Here is a 26892-nt window from a genome sequence, read left to right on the forward strand (position 1 = left end):
ATTGTCCGTGGTTACAGTTCTGCCCTTGTCCATGAACGGTTCCATCAGCCTCATCACTACAGTTTCGGACAGTCTCTCCCCGCTGGGACGATTGGGGTCCTTGCCAAGATATGGGAAGGCATTACAGATGTACTGTGATTTCAAGTCGCAAGCCACCCAAAACTTGATGCCAAACTTGTCCGGTTTTGTTGCAATGTATTGCAGGAAACAGCAGCGAGTCTTTGATGGATAAAGCTGTGCATCAATAGTGATGTGTCGACCAGGGTTGTAGGATGCGATGCAGTTGGTGACAAACGATCCCCAAACATCGGAGATTGCAGCAAACTTATCGGTCTCCGCTCGCTCACTGCGTGTAAGCATGTCATCAAAGCGTAGGTGTCGCATGATGTTTTGGAAGCGGCTTCGGGCCATAGTTGCAATGATCCTTGGGTTTCCCAGGTTTGCTGACCAGCTGTCACATAGCGATGGAACCTTGTTCACCCCCCGCAAGATGACGACGGAAATAAATGCCATTAGTTCCGGGAGATCCATGAACCAATCCTGCTGCTCCTGACGTGCATGTTGAGTTGTCCATTCTTGAATGCTACGAAGCATGTCAAGAGTGATAAAACAGAGGAAGCTCTGAAGGCGACTCTGGATACTTCGTCTGGCCTCAGCGCTTGGCTCTCCATCTGTGGCGTACGGTTCTATTGGAGTGAAATCGAGATGTGTCCCCACTTGTTCTTCACGCCACACTGTGCCATCTTTCGCGGTCTGTGACGGCTCACTCCCCAAACGAGCTCTCTTTTGTGGTGGAGGGAGAGTCTCCTCATCTGCAAGATAAACAATTTCAAATTAACGTTTTGTTTGGTTCTAAATAAAAAACAGTCAGGAAAATAAAATAGGTAGGTTGAGAAATCTAACCTGAAGACAGCTCAGAGTCCGAATCCGGTTGAAGGTCTATGTCTTCTCCATCTGAATCCCAAGGGCTGGCACTGCTCTGAATCAGTTCCAATGCCTTCTGAGTGGTGCACCTCGTCTGCATTTTGTTTCTTGTGAACTAAATAGGTGAAGCAGTCCCTTATTTATACTCCACAGCACAAAAGGCTGCATGCAAATTTACATGTGCAAAGTCTTCCAGATCTCTTTTGCTTACACTTTTTGTATGATTTTCCACTCCTACCTTCTGGCCTGACGGTCAACGGCCACATTTACAATTGAAGAAGGGATCCTAATTTGAGCCATCAGAGTCGTCAGTTTGGTATCAGGGTCGTTTGACCCTCTTTCGGGTCTTCAGGGGGGAGGTCAAAAACCCAGCAGATAGAAAACAAAAACTGTTGGTATGTGGTGCAATTTTGGCTAAAACATGCTTCCTCTTAATTTAGTAAATTAATCAAGTTCAATATTTAATATTTAATTTAAAAACACGCCTGCAGAAACTTTTAAAACTTTTTGTCTTTTAGTTTTTTGAAAAATGCCCTGTGTCCATTTCTACTTTAGATCTCTATGTTGTTTACTCTATTTAGTAAACAACATAGAGATGTTGCATTTATAAATTATTTCAAAACATTTGAGGTTTAAAGAAAAAACACAAGTAAGCTTCTTTCAAAGCCAAAACATTCATTAAATCTGTCAAAATGGCTGCCAAGACAAACCAGTTTGAGGCCGACCAAATTGGTCTATTACTCTATTTAGTAAACAACATAGCCTAGCTTGTTTTCAATCCTACATGCTCACAGTATCGTACAGCTAACTAATATATTCTACAGAAAGTATGTAAAGTAGAAGACACTTTACAGTTTTGGTGGATTAACTTTCATTACAAGTTTGAACTGGTTTAATTTCAGTGTCAGTTGTTAGCATAACCACAGCTAATGGCTGTTATGCTAGGCTACTGATAGCAACATAGCTTACAAACAAGCTAATTTGATATAGGTGTTATATTGTAAAATAGTTCTTGTGTATGTTATAGTTTCTTTTTGTTATAATACTGATCAAACTCATCAAATTAATTGTTTTTAAAGCCACAACATGATTCATTAGTTATGTTAACCAAGACAAACTTTAAGCCAATTTCTCCCCAAAACCGACGAAACCGCTCCATGTTTAATGTTACATCATTAAACTGGAAGTACCAGAGAAATCATTTAACATTTAACATTTCTACCTTTGGAGCCCAGAGACGGGTCGACTGACCTGAAGGATTTTAGCTAGCAGTCGCTTTTGTTCTGTAAATAAGGCCATTACCTTATAATTACCCTGGTAATGGCCTAACTAATGAATCATGTTTTGGCTTTAAAAACAATTAATTTGATTAGTTTGATCAGTATTATAACAAAAAGAAACTATAAAATACACAAGAACTATTTTACAATATAACACCTATATCAAATTAGCTTGTTTGTAAGCTACGTTGCTGTCAGTAGCCTAGCATAACAGCCATTAGCTCTGGTCATGCTAACAACTGACACTGTAAATAAACCAGTTCAAACCATAAACTTGTAATGAAAGTTAATCCACCAAAACTTTAAAGTGTCTTCTACTTTACATACTTTCTGTAGAATATATTAGTTAGCTGTACGATACTGTGAGCATGTAGGATTGAAAACAAGCTAGGCTATGTTGTTTACTAAATAGAGTAATAGACCAATTTGGTCGGCCTCAAACTGGTTTGTCTTGGCAGCCATTTTGACAGATTTAATGAATGTTTTGGCTTTGAAAGAAGCTTACTTGTGTTTTTTAACATTTCTACCTTTGGAGCCCAGAGACGGGTCGACTGACCTGAGGGATTTTAGCTAGCAGGCGCTTTTGTTCTGTAAATAAGGCCATTACTGGCGCATCAAAGGAAGGGGGAAAGCTTAACTCCCAACTAACTGTCTAGTTAGTTCTATTCAGTATATTGTATTTTATAATATAAAGATTATATATATTATATTTAGCTTAATTTTATTTGAGCAAAAAAGCACAATGAATTAATTATAATATTTTAAATGGAGAATTAGAAATTTTACAGCCAGGTACAGCTGTGAGCAATGACCAGAAGTATTTGTGTCTAAGTCAAGAGGACTGAAATTCCAGCATGAGAAATATACAAAAGAACAACTTTTATTTGTTTAAATGCTTTTTATTTTTGTCATTAAAAACGATACGAAAAATACAAGAAATAAAACAATTCCACACATATTTACACTAGGCACAGTGGGGGGCTGAGTGGCATGTCCTTGTGTGACTGGCATTTCAGCACTCATTCAGCAGTCTGTCTGCACTGTCGGAACATACCTGGCACTGCCAGGGTATGACCCTGGTGCATTTGCCACATGTGTATTTGTAGCAGTTAACGCATCTCACAGTCGCATTATTGGTCTTGCATCGATGGTTGACCTGACACTTCGCCCTTTTGCCTGGGCTGGGTGTGGCAGGTTGTTGCCGAAGCAGTTTCTCCTTGTGCGCCTTCTTCTCACTCACATGAGAGTTAGCCAACTCTTTTGCGAGCTCCACCAGGAAGTCCACCCGTCTCTCCTGCACCCCAATGCATGCCTGATAAAGCACATGTGCATTCAGTGCTGCCATGTCAATCATGTTGTAGAACACCGCAACTGGCCATCTCCGTGTTCCTGCACGCACGCTGTACTCCCGCACCATTTGGTCCATCACATCCACACCGCACTTTGTTTTGTTGTATTGCGTGACCGTGTTTGGCTTCCTTTTGGTGGTATCCTCAGTCTCAACCACGCTGTGCATGCTGCTAAGAACGTAAACGGCCTTCTTCCTTTTGGGCGCATACACCGTCAGCGTGGCACCAGTGGTTGAAAACACCTGAGTGGTGAATTCAGTGCGATCCATCTGCCTAGCGGATTGAGGAATTTCCCGGCTTCTCTCGTTGACTGTGCCGAGGATAGTGGTTTTCCGGCTAAGCAGTCGTTGTGCAAGTGACAGTGATGTAAAGAAATTGTCCGTGGTTACAGTTCTGCCCTTGTCCATGAACGGTTCCATCAGCCTCATCACTACAGTTTCGGACAGTCTCTCCCCGCTGGGACGATTGGGGTCCTTGCCAAGATATGGGAAGGCATTACAGATGTACTGTGATTTCAAGTCGCAAGCCACCCAAAACTTGATGCCAAACTTGTCCGGTTTTGTTGCAATGTATTGCAGGAAACAGCAGCGAGCCTTTGATGGATAAAGCTGTGCATCAATAGTGATGTGTCGACCGGGGTTGTAGGATGCGATGCAGTTGGTGACAAACGATCCCCAAACATCGGAGATTGCAGCAAACTTATCGGTCTCCGCTCGCTCACTGCGTGTAAGCATGTCATCAAAGCGTAGGTGTCGCATGATGTTTTGGAAGCGGCTTCGGGCCATAGTTGCAATGATCCTTGGGTTTCCCAGGTTTGCTGACCAGCTGTCACATAGCGATGGAACCTTGTTCACCCCCCGCAAGATGACGACGGAAATAAATGCCATTAGTTCCGGGAGATCCATGAACCAATCCAGCTGCTCCGTGTGACGTGCATGTTGAGTTGTCCATTCTTGAATGCTACGAAGCATGTCAAGAGTGATAAAACAGAGGAAGCTCTGAAGGCGACTCTGGATACTTCGTCTGGCCTCAGCGCTTGGCTCTCCATCTGTGGCGTACGGTTCTATTGGAGTGAAATCGAGACGTGTCCCCACTTGTTCTTCACGCCACACTGTGCCATCTTTCGCGGTCTGTGACGGCTCACTCCCCAAACGAGCTCTCTTTTGTGGTGGAGGGAGAGTCTCCTCATCTGCAAGATAAACAATTTCAAATTAACTTTTTGTTTGGTTCTAAATAAAAAACAGTCAGGAAAATAAAATAGGTAGGTTGAGAAATCTAACCTGAAGACAGCTCAGAGTCCGAATCCGGTTGAAGGTCTATGTCTTCTCCATCTGAATCCCAAGGGCTGGCACTGCTCTGAATCAGTTCCAATGCCTTCTGAGTGGTGCACCTCGTCTGCATTTTGTTTCTTGTGAACTAAATAGGTGAAGCAGTCCCTTATTTATACTCCACAGCACAAAAGGCTGCATGCAAATTTACATGTGCAAAGTCTTCCAGATCTCTTTTGCTTACACTTTTTGTATGATTTTCCACTCCTACCTTCTGGCCTGACGGTCAACGGCCACATTTACAATTGAAGAAGGGATCCTAATTTGAGCCATCAGAGTCGTCAGTTTGGTATCAGGGTCGTTTGACCCTCTTTCGGGTCTTCAGGGGGGAGGTCAAAAACCCAGCAGATAGAAAACAAAAACTGTTGGTATGTGGTGCAATTTTGGCTAAAACATGCTTCCTCTTAATTTAGTAAATTAATCAAGTTCAATATTTAATATTTAATTTAAAAACACGCCTGCAGAAACTTTTAAAACTTTTTTGTCTTTTAGTTTTTTGAAAAATGCCCTGTGTCCATTTCTACTTTAGATCTCTATGTTGTTTACTCTATTTAGTAAACAACATAGAGATGTTGCATTTATAAATTATTTCAAAACATTTGAGGTTTAAAGAAAAAACACAAGTAAGCTTCTTTCAAAGCCAAAACATTCATTAAATCTGTCAAAATGGCTGCCAAGACAAACCAGTTTGAGGCCGACCAAATTGGTCTATTACTCTATTTAGTAAACAACATAGCCTAGCTTGTTTTCAATCCTACATGCTCACAGTATCGTACAGCTAACTAATATATTCTACAGAATGTATGTAAAGTAGAAGACACTTTACAGTTTTGGTGGATTAACTTTCATTACAAGTTTGAACTGGTTTAATTTCAGTGTCAGTTGTTAGCATAACCACAGCTAATGGCTGTTATGCTAGGCTACTGATAGCAACATAGCTTACAAACAAGCTAATTTGATATAGGTGTTATATTGTAAAATAGTTCTTGTGTATGTTATAGTTTCTTTTTGTTATAATACTGATCAAACTCATCAAATTAATTGTTTTTAAAGCCACAACATGATTCATTAGTTATGTTAACCAAGACAAACTTTAAGCCAATTTCTCCCCAAAACCGACGAAACCGCTCCAAGTTTAATGTTACATCATTAAACTGGAAGTACCAGAGAAAGGTCATTTAACATTTAACATTTCTACCTTTGGAGCCCAGAGACGGGTCGACTGACCTGAAGGATTTTAGCTAGCAGTCGCTTTTGTTCTGTAAATAAGGCCATTACCTTATAATTACCCTGGTAATGGCCTAACTAATGAATCATGTTTTGGCTTTAAAAACAATTAATTTGATTAGTTTGATCAGTATTATAACAAAAAGAAACTATAAAATACACAAGAACTATTTTACAATATAACACCTATATCAAATTAGCTTGTTTGTAAGCTACGTTGCTGTCAGTAGCCTAGCATAACAGCCATTAGCTCTGGTCATGCTAACAACTGACACTGTAAATAAACCAGTTCAAACCATAAGCTTGTAATGAAAGTTAATCCACCAAAACTGTAAAGTGTCTTCTACTTTACATACTTTCTGTAGAATATATTAGCTAGCTGTACGATACTGTGAGCATGTAGGATTGAAAACAAGCTAGGCTATGTTGTTTACTAAATAGAGTAATAGACCAATTTGGTCGGCCTCAAACTGGTTTGTCTTGGCAGCCATTTTGACAGATTTAATGAATGTTTTGGCTTTGAAAGAAGCTTACTTGTGTTTTTTAACATTTCTACCTTTGGAGCCCAGAGACAGGTCGACTGACCTGAGGGATTTTAGCTAGCAGGCGCTTTTGTTCTGTAAATAAGGCCATTACTGGCGCATCAAAGGAAGGGGGAAAGCTTAACTCCCAACTAACTGTCTAGTTAGTTCTATTCAGTATATTGTATTTTATAATATAAAGATTATATATATTATATTTAGCTTAATTTTATTTGAGCAAAAAAGCACAATGAATTAATTATAATATTTTAAATGGAGAATTAGAAATTTTACAGCCAGGTACAGCTGTGAGCAATGACCAGAAGTATTTGTGTCTAAGTCAAGAGGACTGAAATTCCAGCATGAGAAATATACAAAAGAACAACTTTTATTTGTTTAAATGCTTTTTATTTTTGTCATTAAAAACGATACGAAAAATACAAGAAATAAAACAATTCCACACATATTTACACTAGGCACAGTGGGGGGCTGAGTGGCATGTCCTTGTGTGAGTGGCATTTCAGCACTCATTCAGCAGTCTGTCTGCACTGTCGGAACATACCTGGCACTGCCAGGGTATGACCCTGGTGCATTTGCCACATGTGTATTTGTAGCAGTTAACGCATCTCACAGTCGCATTATTGGTCTTGCATCGATGGTTGACCTGACACTTCGCCCTTTTGCCTGGGCTGGGTGTGGCAGGTTGTTGCCGAAGCAGTTTCTCCTTGTGCGCCTTCTTCTCACTCACATGAGAGTTAGCCAACTCTTTTGCGAGCTCCACCAGGAAGTCCACCCGTCTCTCCTGCACCCCAATGCATGCCTGATAAAGCACATGTGCATTCAGTGCTGCCATGTCAATCATGTTGTAGAACACCGCAACTGGCCATCTCCGTGTTCCTGCACGCACGCTGTACTCCCGCACCATTTGGTCCATCACATCCACACCGCACTTTGTTTTGTTGTAATCCGTGACCGTGTTTGGCTTCCTTTTGGTGGTATCCTCAGTCTCAACCACGCTGTGCATGCTGCTGAGAACGTAAACAGCCTTCTTCCTTTTGGGCGCATACACCGTCAGCGTGGCACCAGTGATTGAAAACACCTGAGTGGTGAATTCAGTGCGATCCATCTGCCTAGCGGATTGAGGAATTTCCCGGCTTCTCTCGTTGACTGTGCCGAGGATAGTGGTTTTCCGGCTAAGCAGTCGTTGTGCAAGTGACAGTGATGTAAAGAAATTGTCCGTGGTTACAGTTCTGCCCTTGTCCATGAACGGTTCCATCAGCCTCATCACTACAGTTTCGGACAGTCTCTCCCCGCTGGGACGATTGGGGTCCTTGCCAAGATATGGGAAGGCATTACAGATGTACTGTGATTTCAAGTCGCAAGCCACCCAAAACTTGATGCCAAACTTGTCCGGTTTTGTTGCAATGTATTGCAGGAAACAGCAGCGAGCCTTTGATGGATAAAGCTGTGCATCAATAGTGATGTGTCGACCGGGGTTGTAGGATGCGATGCAGTTCGTGACAAACGATCCCCAAACATCGGAGATTGCAGCAAACTTATCGGTCTCCGCTCGCTCACTGCGTGTAAGCATGTCATCAAAGCGTAGGTGTCGCATGATGTTTTGGAAGCGGCTTCGGGCCATAGTTGCAATGATCCTTGGGTTTCCCAGGTTTGCTGACCAGCTGTCACATAGCGATGGAACCTTGTTCACCCCCCGCAAGATGACGACGGAAATAAATGCCATTAGTTCCGGGAGATCCATGAACCAATCCTGCTGCTCCTGACGTGCATGTTGAGTTGTCCATTCTTGAATGCTACGAAGCATGTCAAGAGTGATAAAACAGAGGAAGCTCTGAAGGCGACTCTGGATACTTCGTCTGGCCTCAGCGCTTGGCTCTCCATCTGTGGCGTACGGTTCTATTGGAGTGAAATCGAGATGTGTCCCCACTTGTTCTTCACGCCACACTGTGCCATCTTTCGCGGTCTGTGACGGCTCACTCCCCAAACGAGCTCTCTTTTGTGGTGGAGGGAGAGTCTCCTCATCTGCAAGATAAACAATTTCAAATTAACTTTTTGTTTGGTTCTAAATAAAAAATAGTCAGGAAAATAAAATAGGTAGGTTGAGAAATCTAACCTGAAGACAGCTCAGAGTCCGAATCCGGTTGAAGGTCTATGTCTTCTCCATCTGAATCACAAGGGCTGGCACTGCTCTGAATCAGCTCCAATGCCTTCTGAGTGGTGCACCTCGTCTGCATTTTGTTTCTTGTGAACTAAATAGGTGAAGCAGTCCCTTATTTATACTCCACAGCACAAAAGGCTGCATGCAAATTTGCATGTGCAAAGTCTTCCAGATCTCTTTTGCTTACACTTTTTGTATGATTTTCCACTCCTACCTTCTGGCCTGACGGTCAACGGCCACATTTACAATTGAAGAATGGATCCTAATTTGAGCCATCAGAGTCGTTAGTTTGGTATCAGGGTCTTTTGACCCTCTTTCGGGTCTTCAGGGGGGAGGTCAAAAACCCAGCAGATAGAAAACAAAAACTGTTGGTATGTGGTGCAATTTTTCTAAAACATGCTTCCTCTTAATTTAGTAAATTAATCAAGTTCAATATTTAATATTTAATTTAAAAACACGCCTGCAGAAACTTTTAAGACTTTTTTGTCTTTTAGTTTTTTGAAAAATGCCCTGTGTCCATTTCTACTTTAGATCTCTATGTTGTTTACTCTATTTAGTAAACAACATAGAGATGTTGCATTTATAAATTATTTCAAAACATTTGAGGTTTAAAGAAAAAACACAAGTAAGCTTCTTTCAAAGCCAAAACATTCATTAAATCTGTCAAAATGGCTGCCAAGACAAACCAGTTTGAGGCCGACCAAATTGGTCTATTACTCTATTTAGTAAACAACATAGCCTAGCTTGTTTTCAATCCTACATGCTCACAGTATCGTACAGCTAGCTAATATATTCTACAGAAAGTATGTAAAGTAGAAGACACTTTACAGTTTTGGTGGATTAACTTTCATTACAAGTTTGAACTGGTTTAATTTCAGTGTCAGTTGTTAGCATGACCAGAGCTAATGGCTGTTATGCTAGGCTACTGATAGCAACATAGCTTACAAACAAGCTAATTTGATATAGGTGTTATATTGTAAAATAGTTCTTGTGTATTTTATAGTTTCTTTTTGTTATAATACTGATCAAACTCATCAAATTAATTGTTTTTAAAGCCACAACATGATTCATTAGTTATGTTAACCAAGACAAACTTTAAGCCAATTTCTCCCCAAAACCGACGAAACCGCTCCAAGTTTAATGTTACATCATTAAACTGGAAGTACCAGAGAAATCATTTAACATTTAACATTTCTACCTTTGGAGCCCAGAGACGGGTCGACTGACCTGAAGGATTTTAGCTAGCAGGCGCTTTTGTTCTGTAAATAGGCCATTACCTTATAATTACCCTGGTAATGGCCTCAACGCATCTCACAGTTGCACAATTGTTCCTTAGACTTAGACTACTGACTTTATTGTCATTTTGCATGCACAGGGTCAATGTTTGACGTTCCAATATTGTGAGGTTACTCCAGAATAAAATAAAATACAGTATAAAATATGAATATAAATCTAAATATAAAATATAAAGTGCAGGACTGACAGTAAAATAGAAGTTATTTAGCTCTGTACATGTGCAAGGTATAAAGTGGAGACCAGTTTTTGAGTGCAGTCCAGTTAAGAGTTCAGCAGTCTGATGGCAAGTGGGAAAAAGCTGTTACGGAACCAGGTGGACCTGCACCGGGTGCTGCGGAACCTCTTTCCAGAGGGACAGCAGGGAGAACAGTCCATGGTGGGGGTGTGAGGGGTCACTGATGATGTTTCGGCCTCAGGACACGCATCCTGCATCGATGGTTGACCTGACACTTCGCCCTTTTGCCTGGGCTGGGTGTGGAAGGTTGTTGCCGAAGCAGTTTCTCCTTGTGTGCCTTCTTCTCACTCACATGAGAGTTACCGAACTCTTTTGCAAGCTCAACCAGGAAGTCCACCCGTCTCTCCTGCACCCCAATGCATGCCTGATAAAGCACATGTGCATTCAGTGCTGCCATGTCAATCATGTTTGCCAGGTTTGCTGACCAGCTGTCACATAGTGATGGAACCTTGGTCACCCCCTGCAAGATTATGACTGAAATAAATGCCATTAGTTCTTGTGAACTAAATAGGTGAAGCAGTCACCTATTTATCCTCCACAGCACAAAAGGCTGCATGCAAATTTGCATGTGCAAAGTCTCCCAGCTTTTTGCTTACACTTTTTGCATGATTTTTTGAGGTGGGTCAACACAATTAATTTGGTTAGTTTATTTCTAAACTGTCATTTTAAACCCACTTAGCTTTATTTAAAAGAAAAACATTACTAATTTCTTTTAGAAAAACCTTTGCATATTTCTTGAAACAGATTGTATGTTTTGCAAACTCTATGTACATTTGGCAAAATGACCTGGATAATGCAGCACAACATCATGGATTAGCTGCAAAAGGTCACATCTCTCCAAAAACACTTCATGTATGCTTCAAAACTAAACTGAAGAGCATTACCTACAGGAGATCTGATCTCCTGTAGGTATCATAGATACCCACCCCCAACATGGACTATTCACACTCCTACCTTCTGGCCTGACGGTCAACGGCCACATTTACAATTGAAGAAGGGATCCTAATTTGAGCCATCAGAGTCGTCAGTTTGGACTCAGGGTCTTTCGACCCTGTTTCGGTACGTCAGGGGAGAGGTCGAAAACCCTGGTACTCCTTAAGAGATCATACAAACTCCATGTTGATCATGATGCTTTTTAGTTATTACTAAGCTAAGCTAACATGTTTATTTTTAAAACAAACTATAATATAGACTGATTTTTTTGATTCACAGAAAATTTAAACACATTAAATAACTACAGATGCTGTTAATGTTGTAACATTAAACTTGGAGCGGTTTCGTCGGTTTTGGGGAGAAATTCACTTAAAGTTTGTCTTGGTTAACATAACTAATGAATCATGTTGTGGCTTTAAAAACAATTAATTTGATTAGTTTGATCAGTATTATAACAAAAAGAAACTATAAAATACACAAGAACTATTTTACAATATAACACCTATATCAAATTAGCTTGTTTGTAAGCTACGTTGCTATCAGTAGCCTAGCATAACAGCCATTAGCTCTGGTCATGCTAACAACTGACACTGAAAATAAACCAGTTCAAACCATAAGCTTGTAATGAAAGTTAATCCACCAAAACTGTAAAGTGTCTTCTACTTTACATACTTTCTGTAGAATATATTAGCTAGCTGTACGATACTGTGAGCATGTAGGATTGAAAACAAGCTAGGCTATGTTGTTTACTAAATAGAGTAATAGACCAATTTGGTCGGCCTCAAACTGGTTTGTCTTGGCAGCCATTTTGACAGATTTAATGAATGTTTTGGCTTTGAAAGAAGCTTACTTGTGTTTTTTAACATTTCTACCTTTGGAGCCCAGAGACGGGTCGACTGACCTGAGGGATTTTAGCTAGCAGGCGCTTTTGTTCTGTAAATAAGGCCATTACTGGCGCACCAAAGGAAGGGGGAAAGCTTAACTCCCAACTAACTGTCTAGTTAGTTCTATTCAGTATATTGTATTTTATAATATAAAGATTATATATATTATATTTTATTTGAGCAAAAAAGCACAATGAATTAATTATAATATTTTAAATGGAGAATTAGAAATTTTACAGCCAGGTACAGCTGTGAGCAATGACCAGAAGTATTTGTGTCTAAGTCAAGAGGACTGAAATTCCAGCATGAGAAATATACAAAAGAACAACTGTTATTTGTTTAAATGCTTTTTATTTTTGTCATTAAAAACGATACGAAAAATACAAGAAATAAAACAATTCCACACATATTTACACTAGGCACAGTGGGGGGCTGAGTGGCATGTCCTTGTGTGAGTGGCATTTCAGCACTCATTCAGCAGTCTGTCTGCACTGTCGGAACATACCTGGCACTGCCAGGGAATGACCCTGGTGCATTTGCCACATGTGTATTTGTAGCAGTTAACGCATCTCACAGTCGCATTATTGGTCTTGCATCGATGGTTGACCTGACACTTCGCCCTTTTGCCTGGGCTGGGTGTGGCAGGTTGTTGCCGAAGCAGTTTCTCCTTGTGCGCCTTCTTCTCACTCACATGAGAGTTAGCCAACTCTTTTGCGAGCTCCACCAGGAAGTCCACCCGTCTCTCCTGCACCCCAATGCATGCCTGATAAAGCACATGTGCATTCAGTGCTGCCATGTCAATCATGTTGTAGAACACCGCAACTGGCCATCTCCGTGTTCCTGCACGCACGCTGTACTCCCGCACCATTTGGTCCATCACATCCACACCGCACTTTGTTTTGTTGTAATCCGTGACCGTGTTTGGCTTCCTTTTGGTGGTATCCTCAGTCTCAACCACGCTGTGCATGCTGCTGAGAACGTAAACAGCCTTCTTCCTTTTGGGCGCATACACCGTCAGCGTGGCACCAGTGATTGAAAACACCTGAGTGGTGAATTCAGTGCGATCCATCTGCCTAGCGGATTGAGGAATTTCCCGGCTTCTCTCGTTGACTGTGCCGAGGATAGTGGTTTTCCGGCTAAGCAGTCGTTGTGCAAGTGACAGTGATGTAAAGAAATTGTCCGTGGTTACAGTTCTGCCCTTGTCCATGAACGGTTCCATCAGCCTCATCACTACAGTTCGGACAGTCTCTCCCCGCTGGGACGATTGGGGTCCTTGCCAAGATATGGGAAGGCATTACAGATGTACTGTGATTTCAAGTCGCAAGCCACCCAAAACTTGATGCCAAACTTGTCCGGTTTTGTTGCAATGTATTGCAGGAAACAGCAGCGAGCCTTTGATGGATAAAGCTGTGCATCAATAGTGATGTGTCGACCAGGGTTGTAGGATGCGATGCAGTTGGTGACAAACGATCCCCAAACATCGGAGATTGCAGCAAACTTATCGGTCTCCGCTCGCTCACTGCGTGTAAGCATGTCATCAAAGCGTAGGTGTCGCATTATGTTTTGGAAGCGGCTTCGGGCCATAGTTGCAATGATCCTTGGGTTTCCCAGGTTTGCTGACCAGCTGTCACATAGCGATGGAACCTTGTTCACCCCCCGCAAGATGACGACGGAAATAAATGCCATTAGTTCCGGGAGATCCATGAACCAATCCTGCTGCTCCTGACGTGCATGTTGAGTTGTCCATTCTTGAATGCTACGAAGCATGTCAAGAGTGATAAAACAGAGGAAGCTCTGAAGGCGACTCTGGATACTTCGTCTGGCCTCAGCGCTTGGCTCTCCATCTGTGGCGTACGGTTCTATTGGAGTGAAATCGAGATGTGTCCCCACTTGTTCTTCACGCCACACTGTGCCATCTTTCGCGGTCTGTGACGGCTCACTCCCCAAATGAGCTCTCTTTTGTGGTGGAGGGAGAGTCTCCTCATCTGCAAGATAAACAATTTCAAATTAACTTTTTGTTTGGTTCTAAATAAAAAACAGTCAGGAAAATAAAATAGGTAGGTTGAGAAATCTAACCTGAAGACAGCTCAGAGTCCGAATCCGGTTGAAGGTCTATGTCTTCTCCATCTGAATCCCAAGGGCTGGCACTGCTCTGAATCAGTTCCAATGCCTCCTGAGTGGTGCACCTCGTCTGCATTTTGTTTCTTGTGAACTAAATAGGTGAAGCAGTCCCTTATTTATACTCCACAGCACAAAAGGCTGCATGCAAATTTACATGTGCAAAGTCTTCCAGATCTCTTCTGTTTACACTTTTTGTATGATTTTCCACTCCTACCTTCTGGCCTGACGGTCAACGGCCACATTTACAATTGAAGAAGGGATCCTAATTTGAGCCATCAGAGTCGTTAGTTTGGTATCAGGGTCGTTTGACCCTCTTTAGGGACTTCAGGGGGGAGGTCAAAAACCCAGCAGATAGAAAACAAAAACTGTTGGTATGTGGTGCAATTTTGGCTAAAACATGCTTCCTCTTAATTTAGTAAATTAATCAAGTTCAATATTTAATATTTAATTTAAAAACACGCCTGCAGAAACTTTTAAAACTTTTTTGTCTTTTAGTTTTTTGAAAAATGCCCTGTGTCCATTTCTACTTTAGATCTCTATGTTGTTTACTCTATTTAGTAAACAACATAGAGATGTTGCATTTATAAATTATTTCAAAACATTTGAGGTTTAAAGAAAAAACACAAGTAAGCTTCTTTCAAAGCCAAAACATTCATTAAATCTGTCAAAATGGCTGCCAAGACAAACCAGTTTGAGGCTGACCAAATTGGTCTATTACTCTATTTAGTAAACAACATAGCCTAGCTTGTTTTCAACCCTACATGCTCACAGTATCGTACAGCTAACTAATATATTCTACAGAATGTATGTAAAGTAGAAGACACTTTACAGTTTTGGTGGATTAACTTTCATTACAAGTTTGAACTGGTTTAATTTCAGTGTCAGTTGTTAGCATAACCAGAGCTAATGGCTGTTATGCTAGGCTACTGATAGCAACATAGCTTACAAACAAGCTAATTTGATATAGGTGTTATATTGTAAAATAGTTCTTGTGTATGTTATAGTTTCTTTTTGTTATAATACTGATCAAACTCATCAAATTAATTGTTTTTAAAGCCACAACATGATTCATTAGTTATGTTAACCAAGACAAACTTTAAGCCAATTTCTCCCCAAAACCGACGAAACCGCTCCAAGTTTAATGTTACATCATTAAACTGGAAGTACCAGAGAAAGGTCATTTAACATTTCTACCTTTGGAGCCCAGAGACGGGTCGACTGACCTGAAGGATTTTAGCTAGCAGTCGCTTTTGTTCTGTAAATAAGGCCATTACCTTATAATTACCCTGGTAATGGCCTAACTAATGAATCATGTTTTGGCTTTAAAAACAATTAATTTGATTAGTTTGATCAGTATTATAACAAAAAGAAACTATAAAATACACAAGAACTATTTTACAATATAACACCTATATCAAATTAGCTTGTTTGTAAGCTACGTTGCTGTCAGTAGCCTAGCATAACAGCCATTAGCTCTGGTCATGCTAACAACTGACACTGTAAATAAACCAGTTCAAACCATAAGCTTGTAATGAAAGTTAATCCACCAAAACTTTAAAGTGTCTTCTACTTTACATACTTTCTGTAGAATATATTAGCTAGCTGTACGATACTGTGAGCATGTAGGATTGAAAACAAGCTAGGCTATGTTGTTTACTAAATAGAGTAATAGACCAATTTGGTCGGCCTCAAACTGGTTTGTCTTGGCAGCCATTTTGACAGATTTAATGAATGTTTTGGCTTTGAAAGAAGCTTACTTGTGTTTTTTAACATTTCTACCTTTGGAGCCCAGAGACGGGTCGACTGACCTGAAGGATTTTAGCTAGCAGGCGCTTTTGTTCTGTAAATAAGGCCATTACTGGCGCACCAAAGGAAGGGGGAAAGCTTAACTCCCAACTAACTGTCTAGTTAGTTCTATTCAGTATATTGTATTTTATAATATAAAGATTATATATATTATATTTAGCTTAATTTTATTTGAGCAAAAAAGCACAATGAATTAATTATAATATTTTAAATGGAGAATTAGAAATTTTACAGCCAGGTACAGCTGTGAGCAATGACCAGAAGTATTTGTGTCTAAGTCAAGAGGACTGAAATTCCAGCATGAGAAATATACAAAAGAACAACTTTTATTTGTTTAAATGCTTTTTATTTTTGTCATTAAAAACGATACGAAAAATACAAGAAATAAAACAATTCCACACATATTTACACTAGGCACAGTGGGGGGCTGAGTGGCATGTCCTTGTGTGAGTGGCATTTCAGCACTCATTCAGCAGTCTGTCTGCACTGTCGGAACATACCTGGCACTGCCAGGGTATGACCCTGGTGCATTTGCCACATGTGTATTTGTAGCAGTTAACGCATCTCACAGTCGCATTATTGGTCTTGCATCGATGGTTGACCTGACACTTCGCCCTTTTGCCTGGGCTGGGTGTGGCAGGTTGTTGCCGAAGCAGTTTCTCCTTGTGCGCCTTCTTCTCACTCACATGAGAGTTAGCCAACTCTTTTGCGAGCTCCACCAGGAAGTCCACCCGTCTCTCCTGCACCCCAATGCATGCCTGATAAAGCACATGTGCATTCAGTGCTGCCATGTCAATCATGTTGTAGAACACCGCAACTGGCCATCTCCGTGTTCCTGCACGCACGCTGTACTCCCGCACCATTTGGTCCATCACATCCACACCGCACTTTGTTTTGTTGTATTGTGTGACCGTGTTTGGCTTCCTTTTGGTGGTATCCTCAGTCTCAACCACGCTGTGCATGCTGCTGAGAACGTAAACAGCCTTCTTCCTTTTGGGCGCATACACCGTCAGCGTGGCACCAGTGGTTGAAAACACCTGAGTGGTGAATTCAGTGCGATCCATCTGCCTAGCGGATTGAGGAATTTCCCGGCTTCTCTCGTTGACTGTGCCGAGGATAGTGGTTTTCCGGCTAAGCAGTCGTTGTGCAAGTGACAGTGATGTAAAGAAATTGTCCGTGGTTACAGTTCTGCCCTTGTCCATGAACGGTTCCATCAGCCTCATCACTACAGTTTCAGACAGTCTCTCCCCGCTGGGACGATTGGGGTCCTTGCCAAGATATGGGAAGGCATTACAGATGTACTGTGATTTCAAGTCGCAAGCCACCCAAAACTTGATGCCAAACTTGTCCGGTTTTGTTGCAATGTATTGCAGGAAACAGCAGCGAGTCTTTGATGGATAAAGCTGTGCATCAATAGTGATGTGTCGACCGGGGTTGTAGGATGCGATGCAGTTGGTGACAAACGATCCCCAAACATCGGAGATTGCAGCAAACTTATCGGTCTCCGCTCGCTCACTGCGTGTAAGCATGTCATCAAAGCGTAGGTGTCGCATGATGTTTTGGAAGCGGCTTCGGGCCATAGTTGCAATGATCCTTGGGTTTCCCAGGTTTGCTGACCAGCTGTCACATAGCGATGGAACCTTGTTCACCCCCCGCAAGATGACGACGGAAATAAATGCCATTAGTTCCGGGAGATCCATGAACCAATCCTGCTGCTCCTGACGTGCATGTTGAGTTGTCCATTCTTGAATGCTACGAAGCATGTCAAGAGTGATAAAACAGAGGAAGCTCTGAAGGCGACTCTGGATACTTCGTCTGGCCTCAGCGCTTGGCTCTCCATCTGTGGCGTACGGTTCTATTGGAGTGAAATCGAGATGTGTCCCCACTTGTTCTTCACGCCACACTGTGCCATCTTTCGCGGTCTGTGACGGCTCACTCCCCAAACGAGCTCTCTTTTGTGGTGGAGGGAGAGTCTCCTCATCTGCAAGATAAACAATTTCAAATTAACTTTTTGTTTGGTTCTAAATAAAAAACAGTCAGGAAAATAAAATAGGTAGGTTGAGAAATCTAACCTGAAGACAGCTCAGAGTCCGAATCCGGTTGAAGGTCTATGTCTTCTCCATCTGAATCCCAAGGGCTGGCACTGCTCTGAATCAGTTCCAATGCCTTCTGAGTGGTGCACCTCGTCTGCATTTTGTTTCTTGTGAACTAAATAGGTGAAGCAGTCCCTTATTTATACTCCACAGCACAAAAGGCTGCATGCAAATTTACATGTGCAAAGTCTTCCAGATCTCTTCTGTTTACACTTTTTGTATGATTTTCCACTCCTACCTTCTGGCCTGACGGTCAACGGCCACATTTACAATTGAAGAAGGGATCCTAATTTGAGCCATCAGAGTCGTTAGTTTGGTATCAGGGTCGTTTGACCCTCTTTAGGGACTTCAGGGGGGAGGTCAAAAACCCAGCAGATAGAAAACAAAAACTGTTGGTATGTGGTGCAATTTTGGCTAAAACATGCTTCCTCTTAATTTAGTAAATTAATCAAGTTCAATATTTAATATTTAATTTAAAAACACGCCTGCAGAAACTTTTAAAACTTTTTTGTCTTTTAGTTTTTTGAAAAATGCCCTGTGTCCATTTCTACTTTAGATCTCTATGTTGTTTACTCTATTTAGTAAACAACATAGAGATGTTGCATTTATAAATTATTTCAAAACATTTGAGGTTTAAAGAAAAAACACAAGTAAGCTTCTTTCAAAGCCAAAACATTCATTAAATCTGTCAAAATGGCTGCCAAGACAAACCAGTTTGAGGCCGACCAAATTGGTCTATTACTCTATTTAGTAAACAACATAGCCTAGCTTGTTTTCAATCCTACATGCTCATAGTATCGTACAGCTAACTAATATATTCTACAGAATGTATGTAAAGTAGAAGACACTTTACAGTTTTGGTGGATTAACTTTCATTACAAGTTTGAACTGGTTTAATTTCAGTGTCAGTTGTTAACATAACCAGAGCTAATGGCTGTTATGCTAGGCTACTGATAGCAACATAGCTTACAAACAAGCTAATTTGATATAGGTGTTATATTGTAAAATAGTTCTTGTGTATGTTATAGTTTCTTTTTGTTATAATACTGATCAAACTCATCAAATTAATTGTTTTTAAAGCCACAACATGATTCATTAGTTATGTTAACCAAGACAAACTTTAAGCCAATTTCTCCCCAAAACCGACGAAACCGCTCCAAGTTTAATGTTACATCATTAAACTGGAAGTACCAGAGAAAGGTCATTTAACATTTCTACCTTTGGAGCCCAGAGACGGGTCGACTGACCTGAAGGATTTTAGCTAGCAGTCGCTTTTGTTCTGTAAATAAGGCCATTACCTTATAATTATCCTGGTAATGGCCTAACTAATGAATCATGTTTTGGCTTTAAAAACAATTAATTTGATTAGTTTGATCAGTATTATAACAAAAAGAAACTATAACATACAAAAGAACTATTTTACAATATAACACCTATATCAAATGAGCTTGTTTGTAAGCTACGTTGCTATCAGTAGCCTAGCATAACAGCCATTAGCTCTGGTCATGCTAACAACTGACACTGTAAATAAACCAGTTCAAACCATAAGCTTGTTATGAAAGTTAATCCACCAAAACTGTAAAGTGTCTTCTGCTTTACATACATTCTGTAGAATATATTAGCTAGCTGTACGATACTATGAGCATGTAGGATTGAAAACAAGCTAGGCTATGTTGTTTACTAAATAGAGTAATAGACCAATTTGGTCGGCCTCAAACTGGTTTGTCTTGGCAGCCATTTTGACAGATTTAATGAATGTTTTGGCTTTGAAAGAAGCTTACTTGTGTTTTTTAACATTTCTACCTTTGGAGCCCAGAGACGGGTCGACTGACCTGAGGGATTTTAGCTAGCAGGCGCTTTTGTTCTGTAAATAAGGCCATTACTGGCGCATCAAAGGAAGGGGGAAAGCTTAACTCCCAACTAACTGTCTAGTTAGTTCTATTCAGTATATTGTATTTTATAATATAAAGATTATATATATTATATTTTATTTGAGCAAAAAAGCACAATGAATTAATTATAATATTTTAAATGGAGAATTAGAAATTTTACAGCCAGGTACAGCTGTGAGCAATGACCAGAAGTATTTGTGTCTAAGTCAAGAGGACTGAAATTCCAGCATGAGAAATATACAAAAGAACAACTTTTATTTGTTTAAATGCTTTTTATTTTTGTCATTAAAAACGATACGAAAAATACAAGAAATAAAACAATTCCACACATATTTACACTAGGCACAGTGGGGGGCTGAGTGGCATGTCCTTGTGTGAGTGGCATTTCAGCACTCATTCAGCAGTCTGTCTGCACTGTCGGAACATACCTGGCACTGCCAGGGTATGACCCTGGTGCATTTGCCACATGTGTATTTGTAGCAGTTAACGCATCTCACAGTCGCATTATTGGTCTTGCATCGATGGTTGACCTGACACTTCGCCCTTTTGCCTGGGCTGGGTGTGGCAGGTTGTTGCCGAAGCAGTTTCTCCTTGTGCGCCTTCTTCTCACTCACATGAGAGTTAGCCAACTCTTTTGCGAGCTCCACCAGGAAGTCCACCCGTCTCTCCTGCACCCCAATGCATGCCTGATAAAGCACATGTGCATTCAGTGCTGCCATGTCAATCATGTTGTAGAACACCGCAACTGGCCATCTCCGTGTTCCTGCACGCACGCTGTACTCCCGCACCATTTGGTCCATCACATCCACACCGCACTTTGTTTTGTTGTAATCCGTGACCGTGTTTGGCTTCCTTTTGGTGGTATCCTCAGTCTCAACCACGCTGTGCATGCTGCTGAGAACGTAAACGGCCTTCTTCCTTTTGGGCGCATACACCGTCAGCGTGGCACCAGTGGTTGAAAACACCTGAGTGGTGAATTCAGTGCGATCCATCTGCCTAGCGGATTGAGGAATTTCCCGGCTTCTCTCGTTGACTGTGCCGAGGATAGTGGTTTTCCGGCTAAGCAGTCGTTGTGCAAGTGACAGTGATGTAAAGAAATTGTCCGTGGTTACAGTTCTGCCCTTGTCCATGAACGGTTCCATCAGCCTCATCACTACAGTTTCGGACAGTCTCTCCCCGCTGGGACGATTGGGGTCCTTGCCAAGATATGGGAAGGCATTACAGATGTACTGTGATTTCAAGTCGCAAGCCACCCAAAACTTGATGCCAAACTTGTCCGGTTTTGTTGCAATGTATTGCAGGAAACAGCAGCGAGTCTTTGATGGATAAAGCTGTGCATCAATAGTGATGTGTCGACCGGGGTTGTAGGATGCGATGCAGTTGGTGACAAACGATCCCCAAACATCGGAGATTGCAGCAAACTTATCGGTCTCCGCTCGCTCACTGCGTGTAAGCATGTCATCAAAGCGTAGGTGTCGCATGATGTTTTGGAAGCGGCTTCGGGCCATAGTTGCAATGATCCTTGGGTTTCCCAGGTTTGCTGACCAGCTGTCACATAGCGATGGAACCTTGTTCACCCCCCGCAAGATGACGACGGAAATAAATGCCATTAGTTCCGGGAGATCCATGAACCAATCCTGCTGCTCCTGACGTGCATGTTGAGTTGTCCATTCTTGAATGCTACGAAGCATGTCAAGAGTGATAAAACAGAGGAAGCTCTGAAGGCGACTCTGGATACTTCGTCTGGCCTCAGCGCTTGGCTCTCCATCTGTGGCGTACGGTTCTATTGGAGTGAAATCGAGATGTGTCCCCACTTGTTCTTCACGCCACACTGTGCCATCTTTCGCGGTCTGTGACGGCTCACTCCCCAAACGAGCTCTCTTTTGTGGTGGAGGGAGAGTCTCCTCATCTGCAAGATAAACAATTTCAAATTAACTTTTTGTTTGGTTCTAAATAAAAAATAGTCAGGAAAATAAAATAGGTAGGTTGAGAAATCTAACCTGAAGACAGCTCAGAGTCCGAATCCGGTTGAAGGTCTATGTCTTCTCCATCTGAATCCCAAGGGCTGGCACTGCTCTGAATCAGTTCCAATGCCTTCTGAGTGGTGCACCTCGTCTGCATTTTGTTTCTTGTGAACTAAATAGGTGAAGCAGTCCCTTATTTATACTCCACAGCACAAAAGGCTGCATGCAAATTTACATGTGCAAAGTCTTCCAGATCTCTTCTGTTTACACTTTTTGTATGATTTTCCACTCCTACCTTCTGGCCTGACGGTCAACGGCCACATTTACAATTGAAGAAGGGATCCTAATTTGAGCCATCAGAGTCGTTAGTTTGGTATCAGGGTCGTTTGACCCTCTTTAGGGACTTCAGGGGGGAGGTCAAAAACCCAGCAGATAGAAAACAAAAACTGTTGGTATGTGGTGCAATTTTGGCTAAAACATGCTTCCTCTTAATTTAGTAAATTAATCAAGTTCAATATTTAATATTTAATTTAAAAACACGCCTGCAGAAACTTTTAAAACTTTTTTGTCTTTTAGTTTTTTGAAAAATGCCCTGTGTCCATTTCTACTTTAGATCTCTATGTTGTTTACTCTATTTAGTAAACAACATAGAGATGTTGCATTTATAAATTATTTCAAAACATTTGAGGTTTAAAGAAAAAACACAAGTAAGCTTCTTTCAAAGCCAAAACATTCATTAAATCTGTCAAAATGGCTGCCAAGACAAACCAGTTTGAGGCCTGACCAAATTGGTCTATTACTCTATTTAGTAAACAACATAGCCTAGCTTGTTTTCAATCCTACATGCTCATAGTATCGTACAGCTAACTAATATATTCTACAGAATGTATGTAAAGTAGAAGACACTTTACAGTTTTGGTGGATTAACTTTCATTACAAGTTTGAACTGGTTTAATTTCAGTGTCAGTTGTTAACATAACCAGAGCTAATGGCTGTTATGCTAGGCTACTGATAGCAACATAGCTTACAAACAAGCTAATTTGATATAGGTGTTATATTGTAAAATAGTTCTTGTGTATGTTATAGTTTCTTTTTGTTATAATACTGATCAAACTCATCAAATTAATTGTTTTTAAAGCCACAACATGATTCATTAGTTATGTTAACCAAGACAAACTTTAAGCCAATTTCTCCCCAAAACCGACGAAACCGCTCCAAGTTTAATGTTACATCATTAAACTGGAAGTACCAGAGAAAGGTCATTTAACATTTCTACCTTTGGAGCCCAGAGACGGGTCGACTGACCTGAAGGATTTTAGCTAGCAGTCGCTTTTGTTCTGTAAATAAGGCCATTACCTTATAATTATCCTGGTAATGGCCTAACTAATGAATCATGTTTTGGCTTTAAAAACAATTAATTTGATTAGTTTGATCAGTATTATAACAAAAAGAAACTATAACATACAAAAGAACTATTTTACAATATAACACCTATATCAAATGAGCTTGTTTGTAAGCTACGTTGCTATCAGTAGCCTAGCATAACAGCCATTAGCTCTGGTCATGCTAACAACTGACACTGTAAATAAACCAGTTCAAACCATAAGCTTGTTATGAAAGTTAATCCACCAAAACTGTAAAGTGTCTTCTGCTTTACATACTTTCTGTAGAATATATTAGCTAGCTGTACGATACTATGAGCATGTAGGATTGAAAACAAGCTAGGCTATGTTGTTTACTAAATAGAGTAATAGACCAATTTGGTCGGCCTCAAACTGGTTTGTCTTGGCAGCCATTTTGACAGATTTAATGAATGTTTTGGCTTTGAAAGAAGCTTACTTGTGTTTTTTAACATTTCTACCTTTGGAGCCCAGAGACGGGTCGACTGACCTGAGGGATTTTAGCTAGCAGGCGCTTTTGTTCTGTAAATAAGGCCATTACTGGCGCATCAAAGGAAGGGGGAAAGCTTAACTCCCAACTAACTGTCTAGTTAGTTCTATTCAGTATATTGTATTTTATAATATAAAGATTATATATATTATATTTTATTTGAGCAAAAAAGCACAATGAATTAATTATAATATTTTAAATGGAGAATTAGAAATTTTACAGCCAGGTACAGCTGTGAGCAATGACCAGAAGTATTTGTGTCTAAGTCAAGAGGACTGAAATTCCAGCATGAGAAATATACAAAAGAACAACTTTTATTTGTTTAAATGCTTTTTATTTTTGTCATTAAAAACGATACGAAAAATACAAGAAATAAAACAATTCCACACATATTTACACTAGGCACAGTGGGGGGCTGAGTGGCATGTCCTTGTGTGAGTGGCATTTCAGCACTCATTCAGCAGTCTGTCTGCACTGTCGGAACATACCTGGCACTGCCAGGGTATGACCCTGGTGCATTTGCCACATGTGTATTTGTAGCAGTTAACGCATCTCACAGTCGCATTATTGGTCTTGCATCGATGGTTGACCTGACACTTCGCCCTTTTGCCTGGGCTGGGTGTGGCAGGTTGTTGCCGAAGCAGTTTCTCCTTGTGCGCCTTCTTCTCACTCACATGAGAGTTAGCCAACTCTTTTGCGAGCTCCACCAGGAAGTCCACCCGTCTCTCCTGCACCCCAATGCATGCCTGATAAAGCACATGTGCATTCAGTGCTGCCATGTCAATCATGTTGTAGAACACCGCAACTGGCCATCTCCGTGTTCCTGCACGCACGCTGTACTCCCGCACCATTTGGTCCATCACATCCACACCGCACTTTGTTTTGTTGTAATCCGTGACCGTGTTTGGCTTCCTTTTGGTGGTATCCTCAGTCTCAACCACGCTGTGCATGCTGCTGAGAACGTAAACGGCCTTCTTCCTTTTGGGCGCATACACCGTCAGCGTGGCACCAGTGGTTGAAAACACCTGAGTGGTGAATTCAGTGCGATCCATCTGCCTAGCGGATTGAGGAATTTCCCGGCTTCTCTCGTTGACTGTGCCGAGGATAGTGGTTTTCCGGCTAAGCAGTCGTTGTGCAAGTGACAGTGATGTAAAGAAATTGTCCGTGGTTACAGTTCTGCCCTTGTCCATGAACGGTTCCATCAGCCTCATCACTACAGTTTCGGACAGTCTCTCCCCGCTGGGACGATTGGGGTCCTTGCCAAGATATGGGAAGGCATTACAGATGTACTGTGATTTCAAGTCGCAAGCCACCCAAAACTTGATGCCAAACTTGTCCGGTTTTGTTGCAATGTATTGCAGGAAACAGCAGCGAGCCTTTGATGGATAAAGCTGTGCATCAATAGTGATGTGTCGACCGGGGTTGTAGGATGCGATGCAGTTGGTGACAAACGATCCCCAAACATCGGAGATTGCAGCAAACTTATCGGTCTCCGCTCGCTCACTGCGTGTAAGCATGTCATCAAAGCGTAGGTGTCGCATGATGTTTTGGAAGCGGCTTCGGGCCATAGTTGCAATGATCCTTGGGTTTCCCAGGTTTGCTGACCAGCTGTCACATAGCGATGGAACCTTGTTCACCCCCCGCAAGATGACGACGGAAATAAATGCCATTAGTTCCGGGAGATCCATGAACCAATCCTGCTGCTCCTGACGTGCATGTTGAGTTGTCCATTCTTGAATGCTACGAAGCATGTCAAGAGTGATAAAACAGAGGAAGCTCTGAAGGCGACTCTGGATACTTCGTCTGGCCTCAGCGCTTGGCTCTCCATCTGTGGCGTACGGTTCTATTGGAGTGAAATCGAGATGTGTCCCCACTTGTTCTTCACGCCACACTGTGCCATCTTTCGCGGTCTGTGACGGCTCACTCCCCAAACTAGCTCTCTTTTGTGGTGGAGGGAGAGTCTCCTCATCTGCAAGATAAACAATTTCAAATTAACTTTTTGTTTGGTTCTAAATAAAAAACAGTCAGGAAAATAAAATAGGTAGGTTGAGAAATCTAACCTGAAGACAGCTCAGAGTCCGAATCCGGTTGAAGGTCTATGTCTTCTCCATCTGAATCCCAAGGGCTGGCACTGCTCTGAATCAGTTCCAATGCCTTCTGAGTGGTGCACCTCGTCTGCATTTTGTTTCTTGTGAACTAAATAGGTGAAGCAGTCCCTTATTTATACTCCACAGCACAAAAGGCTGCATGCAAATTTACATGTGCAAAGTCTTCCAGATCTCTTCTGTTTACACTTTTTGTATGATTTTCCACTCCTACCTTCTGGCCTGACGGTCAACGGCCACATTTACAATTGAAGAAGGGATCCTAATTTGAGCCATCAGAGTCGTTAGTTTGGTATCAGGGTCGTTTGACCCTCTTTAGGGACTTCAGGGGGGAGGTCAAAAACCCAGCAGATAGAAAACAAAAACTGTTGGTATGTGGTGCAATTTTGGCTAAAACATGCTTCCTCTTAATTTAGTAAATTAATCAAGTTCAATATTTAATATTTAATTTAAAAACACGCCTGCAGAAACTTTTAAAACTTTTTTGTCTTTTAGTTTTTTGAAAAATGCCCTGTGTCCATTTCTACTTTAGATCTCTATGTTGTTTACTCTATTTAGTAAACAACATAGAGATGTTGCATTTATAAATTATTTCAAAACATTTGAGGTTTAAAGAAAAAACACAAGTAAGCTTCTTTCAAAGCCAAAACATTCATTAAATCTGTCAAAATGGCTGCCAAGACAAACCAGTTTGAGGCCTGACCAAATTGGTCTATTACTCTATTTAGTAAACAACATAGCCTAGCTTGTTTTCAATCCTACATGCTCATAGTATCGTACAGCTAACTAATATATTCTACAGAAAGTATGTAAAGTAGAAGACACTTTACAGTTTTGGTGGATTAACTTTCATTACAAGTTTGAA

The 26892-nt window shown here is 41.2% G+C and overlaps 5 protein-coding genes across 5 annotated transcripts; all 5 read right to left on the reverse strand.

Moving 5' to 3' along the window:
• Positions 1 to 2789: 2789 nt before the first annotated feature.
• On the reverse strand, positions 2790 to 5024 carry LOC116708723 (uncharacterized). Its single transcript, XM_032546695.1, has 2 exons — positions 4834 to 5024; positions 2790 to 4742 (listed from the first exon to the last, which is right to left on the reverse strand). Exons 1-2 carry the CDS (start codon positions 4952 to 4954, stop codon positions 3217 to 3219), a joined length of 1647 nt encoding a protein of 548 aa, XP_032402586.1. The 5' UTR covers positions 4955 to 5024; the 3' UTR covers positions 2790 to 3216.
• A 149-nt stretch (positions 5025 to 5173) lies between these two features.
• On the reverse strand, positions 5174 to 8975 carry LOC116709218 (uncharacterized). The gene is made up of 4 exons (XM_032547632.1): positions 8764 to 8975; positions 7603 to 8672; positions 7378 to 7431; positions 5174 to 5200 (listed from the first exon to the last, which is right to left on the reverse strand). The coding sequence occupies exons 1-4, from the start codon at positions 8882 to 8884 to the stop codon at positions 5174 to 5176; spliced, it is 1272 nt and encodes a 423-aa protein (XP_032403523.1). The 5' UTR covers positions 8885 to 8975.
• A 4411-nt stretch (positions 8976 to 13386) lies between these two features.
• On the reverse strand, positions 13387 to 18635 carry LOC116709219 (uncharacterized). The gene is made up of 5 exons (XM_032547633.1): positions 18156 to 18635; positions 16995 to 18064; positions 16770 to 16823; positions 14233 to 14368; positions 13387 to 14141 (listed from the first exon to the last, which is right to left on the reverse strand). Exons 1-5 carry the CDS (start codon positions 18274 to 18276, stop codon positions 13387 to 13389), a joined length of 2136 nt encoding a protein of 711 aa, XP_032403524.1. The 5' UTR covers positions 18277 to 18635.
• Positions 18636 to 20179: 1544 nt separating this feature from the next.
• On the reverse strand, positions 20180 to 22548 carry LOC116708640 (uncharacterized). The gene is made up of 2 exons (XM_032546568.1): positions 22069 to 22548; positions 20180 to 21977 (listed from the first exon to the last, which is right to left on the reverse strand). Exons 1-2 carry the CDS (start codon positions 22187 to 22189, stop codon positions 20455 to 20457), a joined length of 1644 nt encoding a protein of 547 aa, XP_032402459.1. The 5' UTR covers positions 22190 to 22548; the 3' UTR covers positions 20180 to 20454.
• A 1545-nt stretch (positions 22549 to 24093) lies between these two features.
• Positions 24094 to 26465, reverse strand: LOC116708688 (uncharacterized). The gene is made up of 2 exons (XM_032546631.1): positions 25983 to 26465; positions 24094 to 25891 (listed from the first exon to the last, which is right to left on the reverse strand). Exons 1-2 carry the CDS (start codon positions 26101 to 26103, stop codon positions 24369 to 24371), a joined length of 1644 nt encoding a protein of 547 aa, XP_032402522.1. The 5' UTR covers positions 26104 to 26465; the 3' UTR covers positions 24094 to 24368.
• Positions 26466 to 26892: the final 427 nt, after the last annotated feature.

The sequence above is a fragment of the Xiphophorus hellerii genome, chromosome 19 (genome assembly GCF_003331165.1).
Source record: "Xiphophorus hellerii strain 12219 chromosome 19, Xiphophorus_hellerii-4.1, whole genome shotgun sequence".
Classification (NCBI taxonomy): domain Eukaryota; kingdom Metazoa; phylum Chordata; class Actinopteri; order Cyprinodontiformes; family Poeciliidae; genus Xiphophorus; species Xiphophorus hellerii.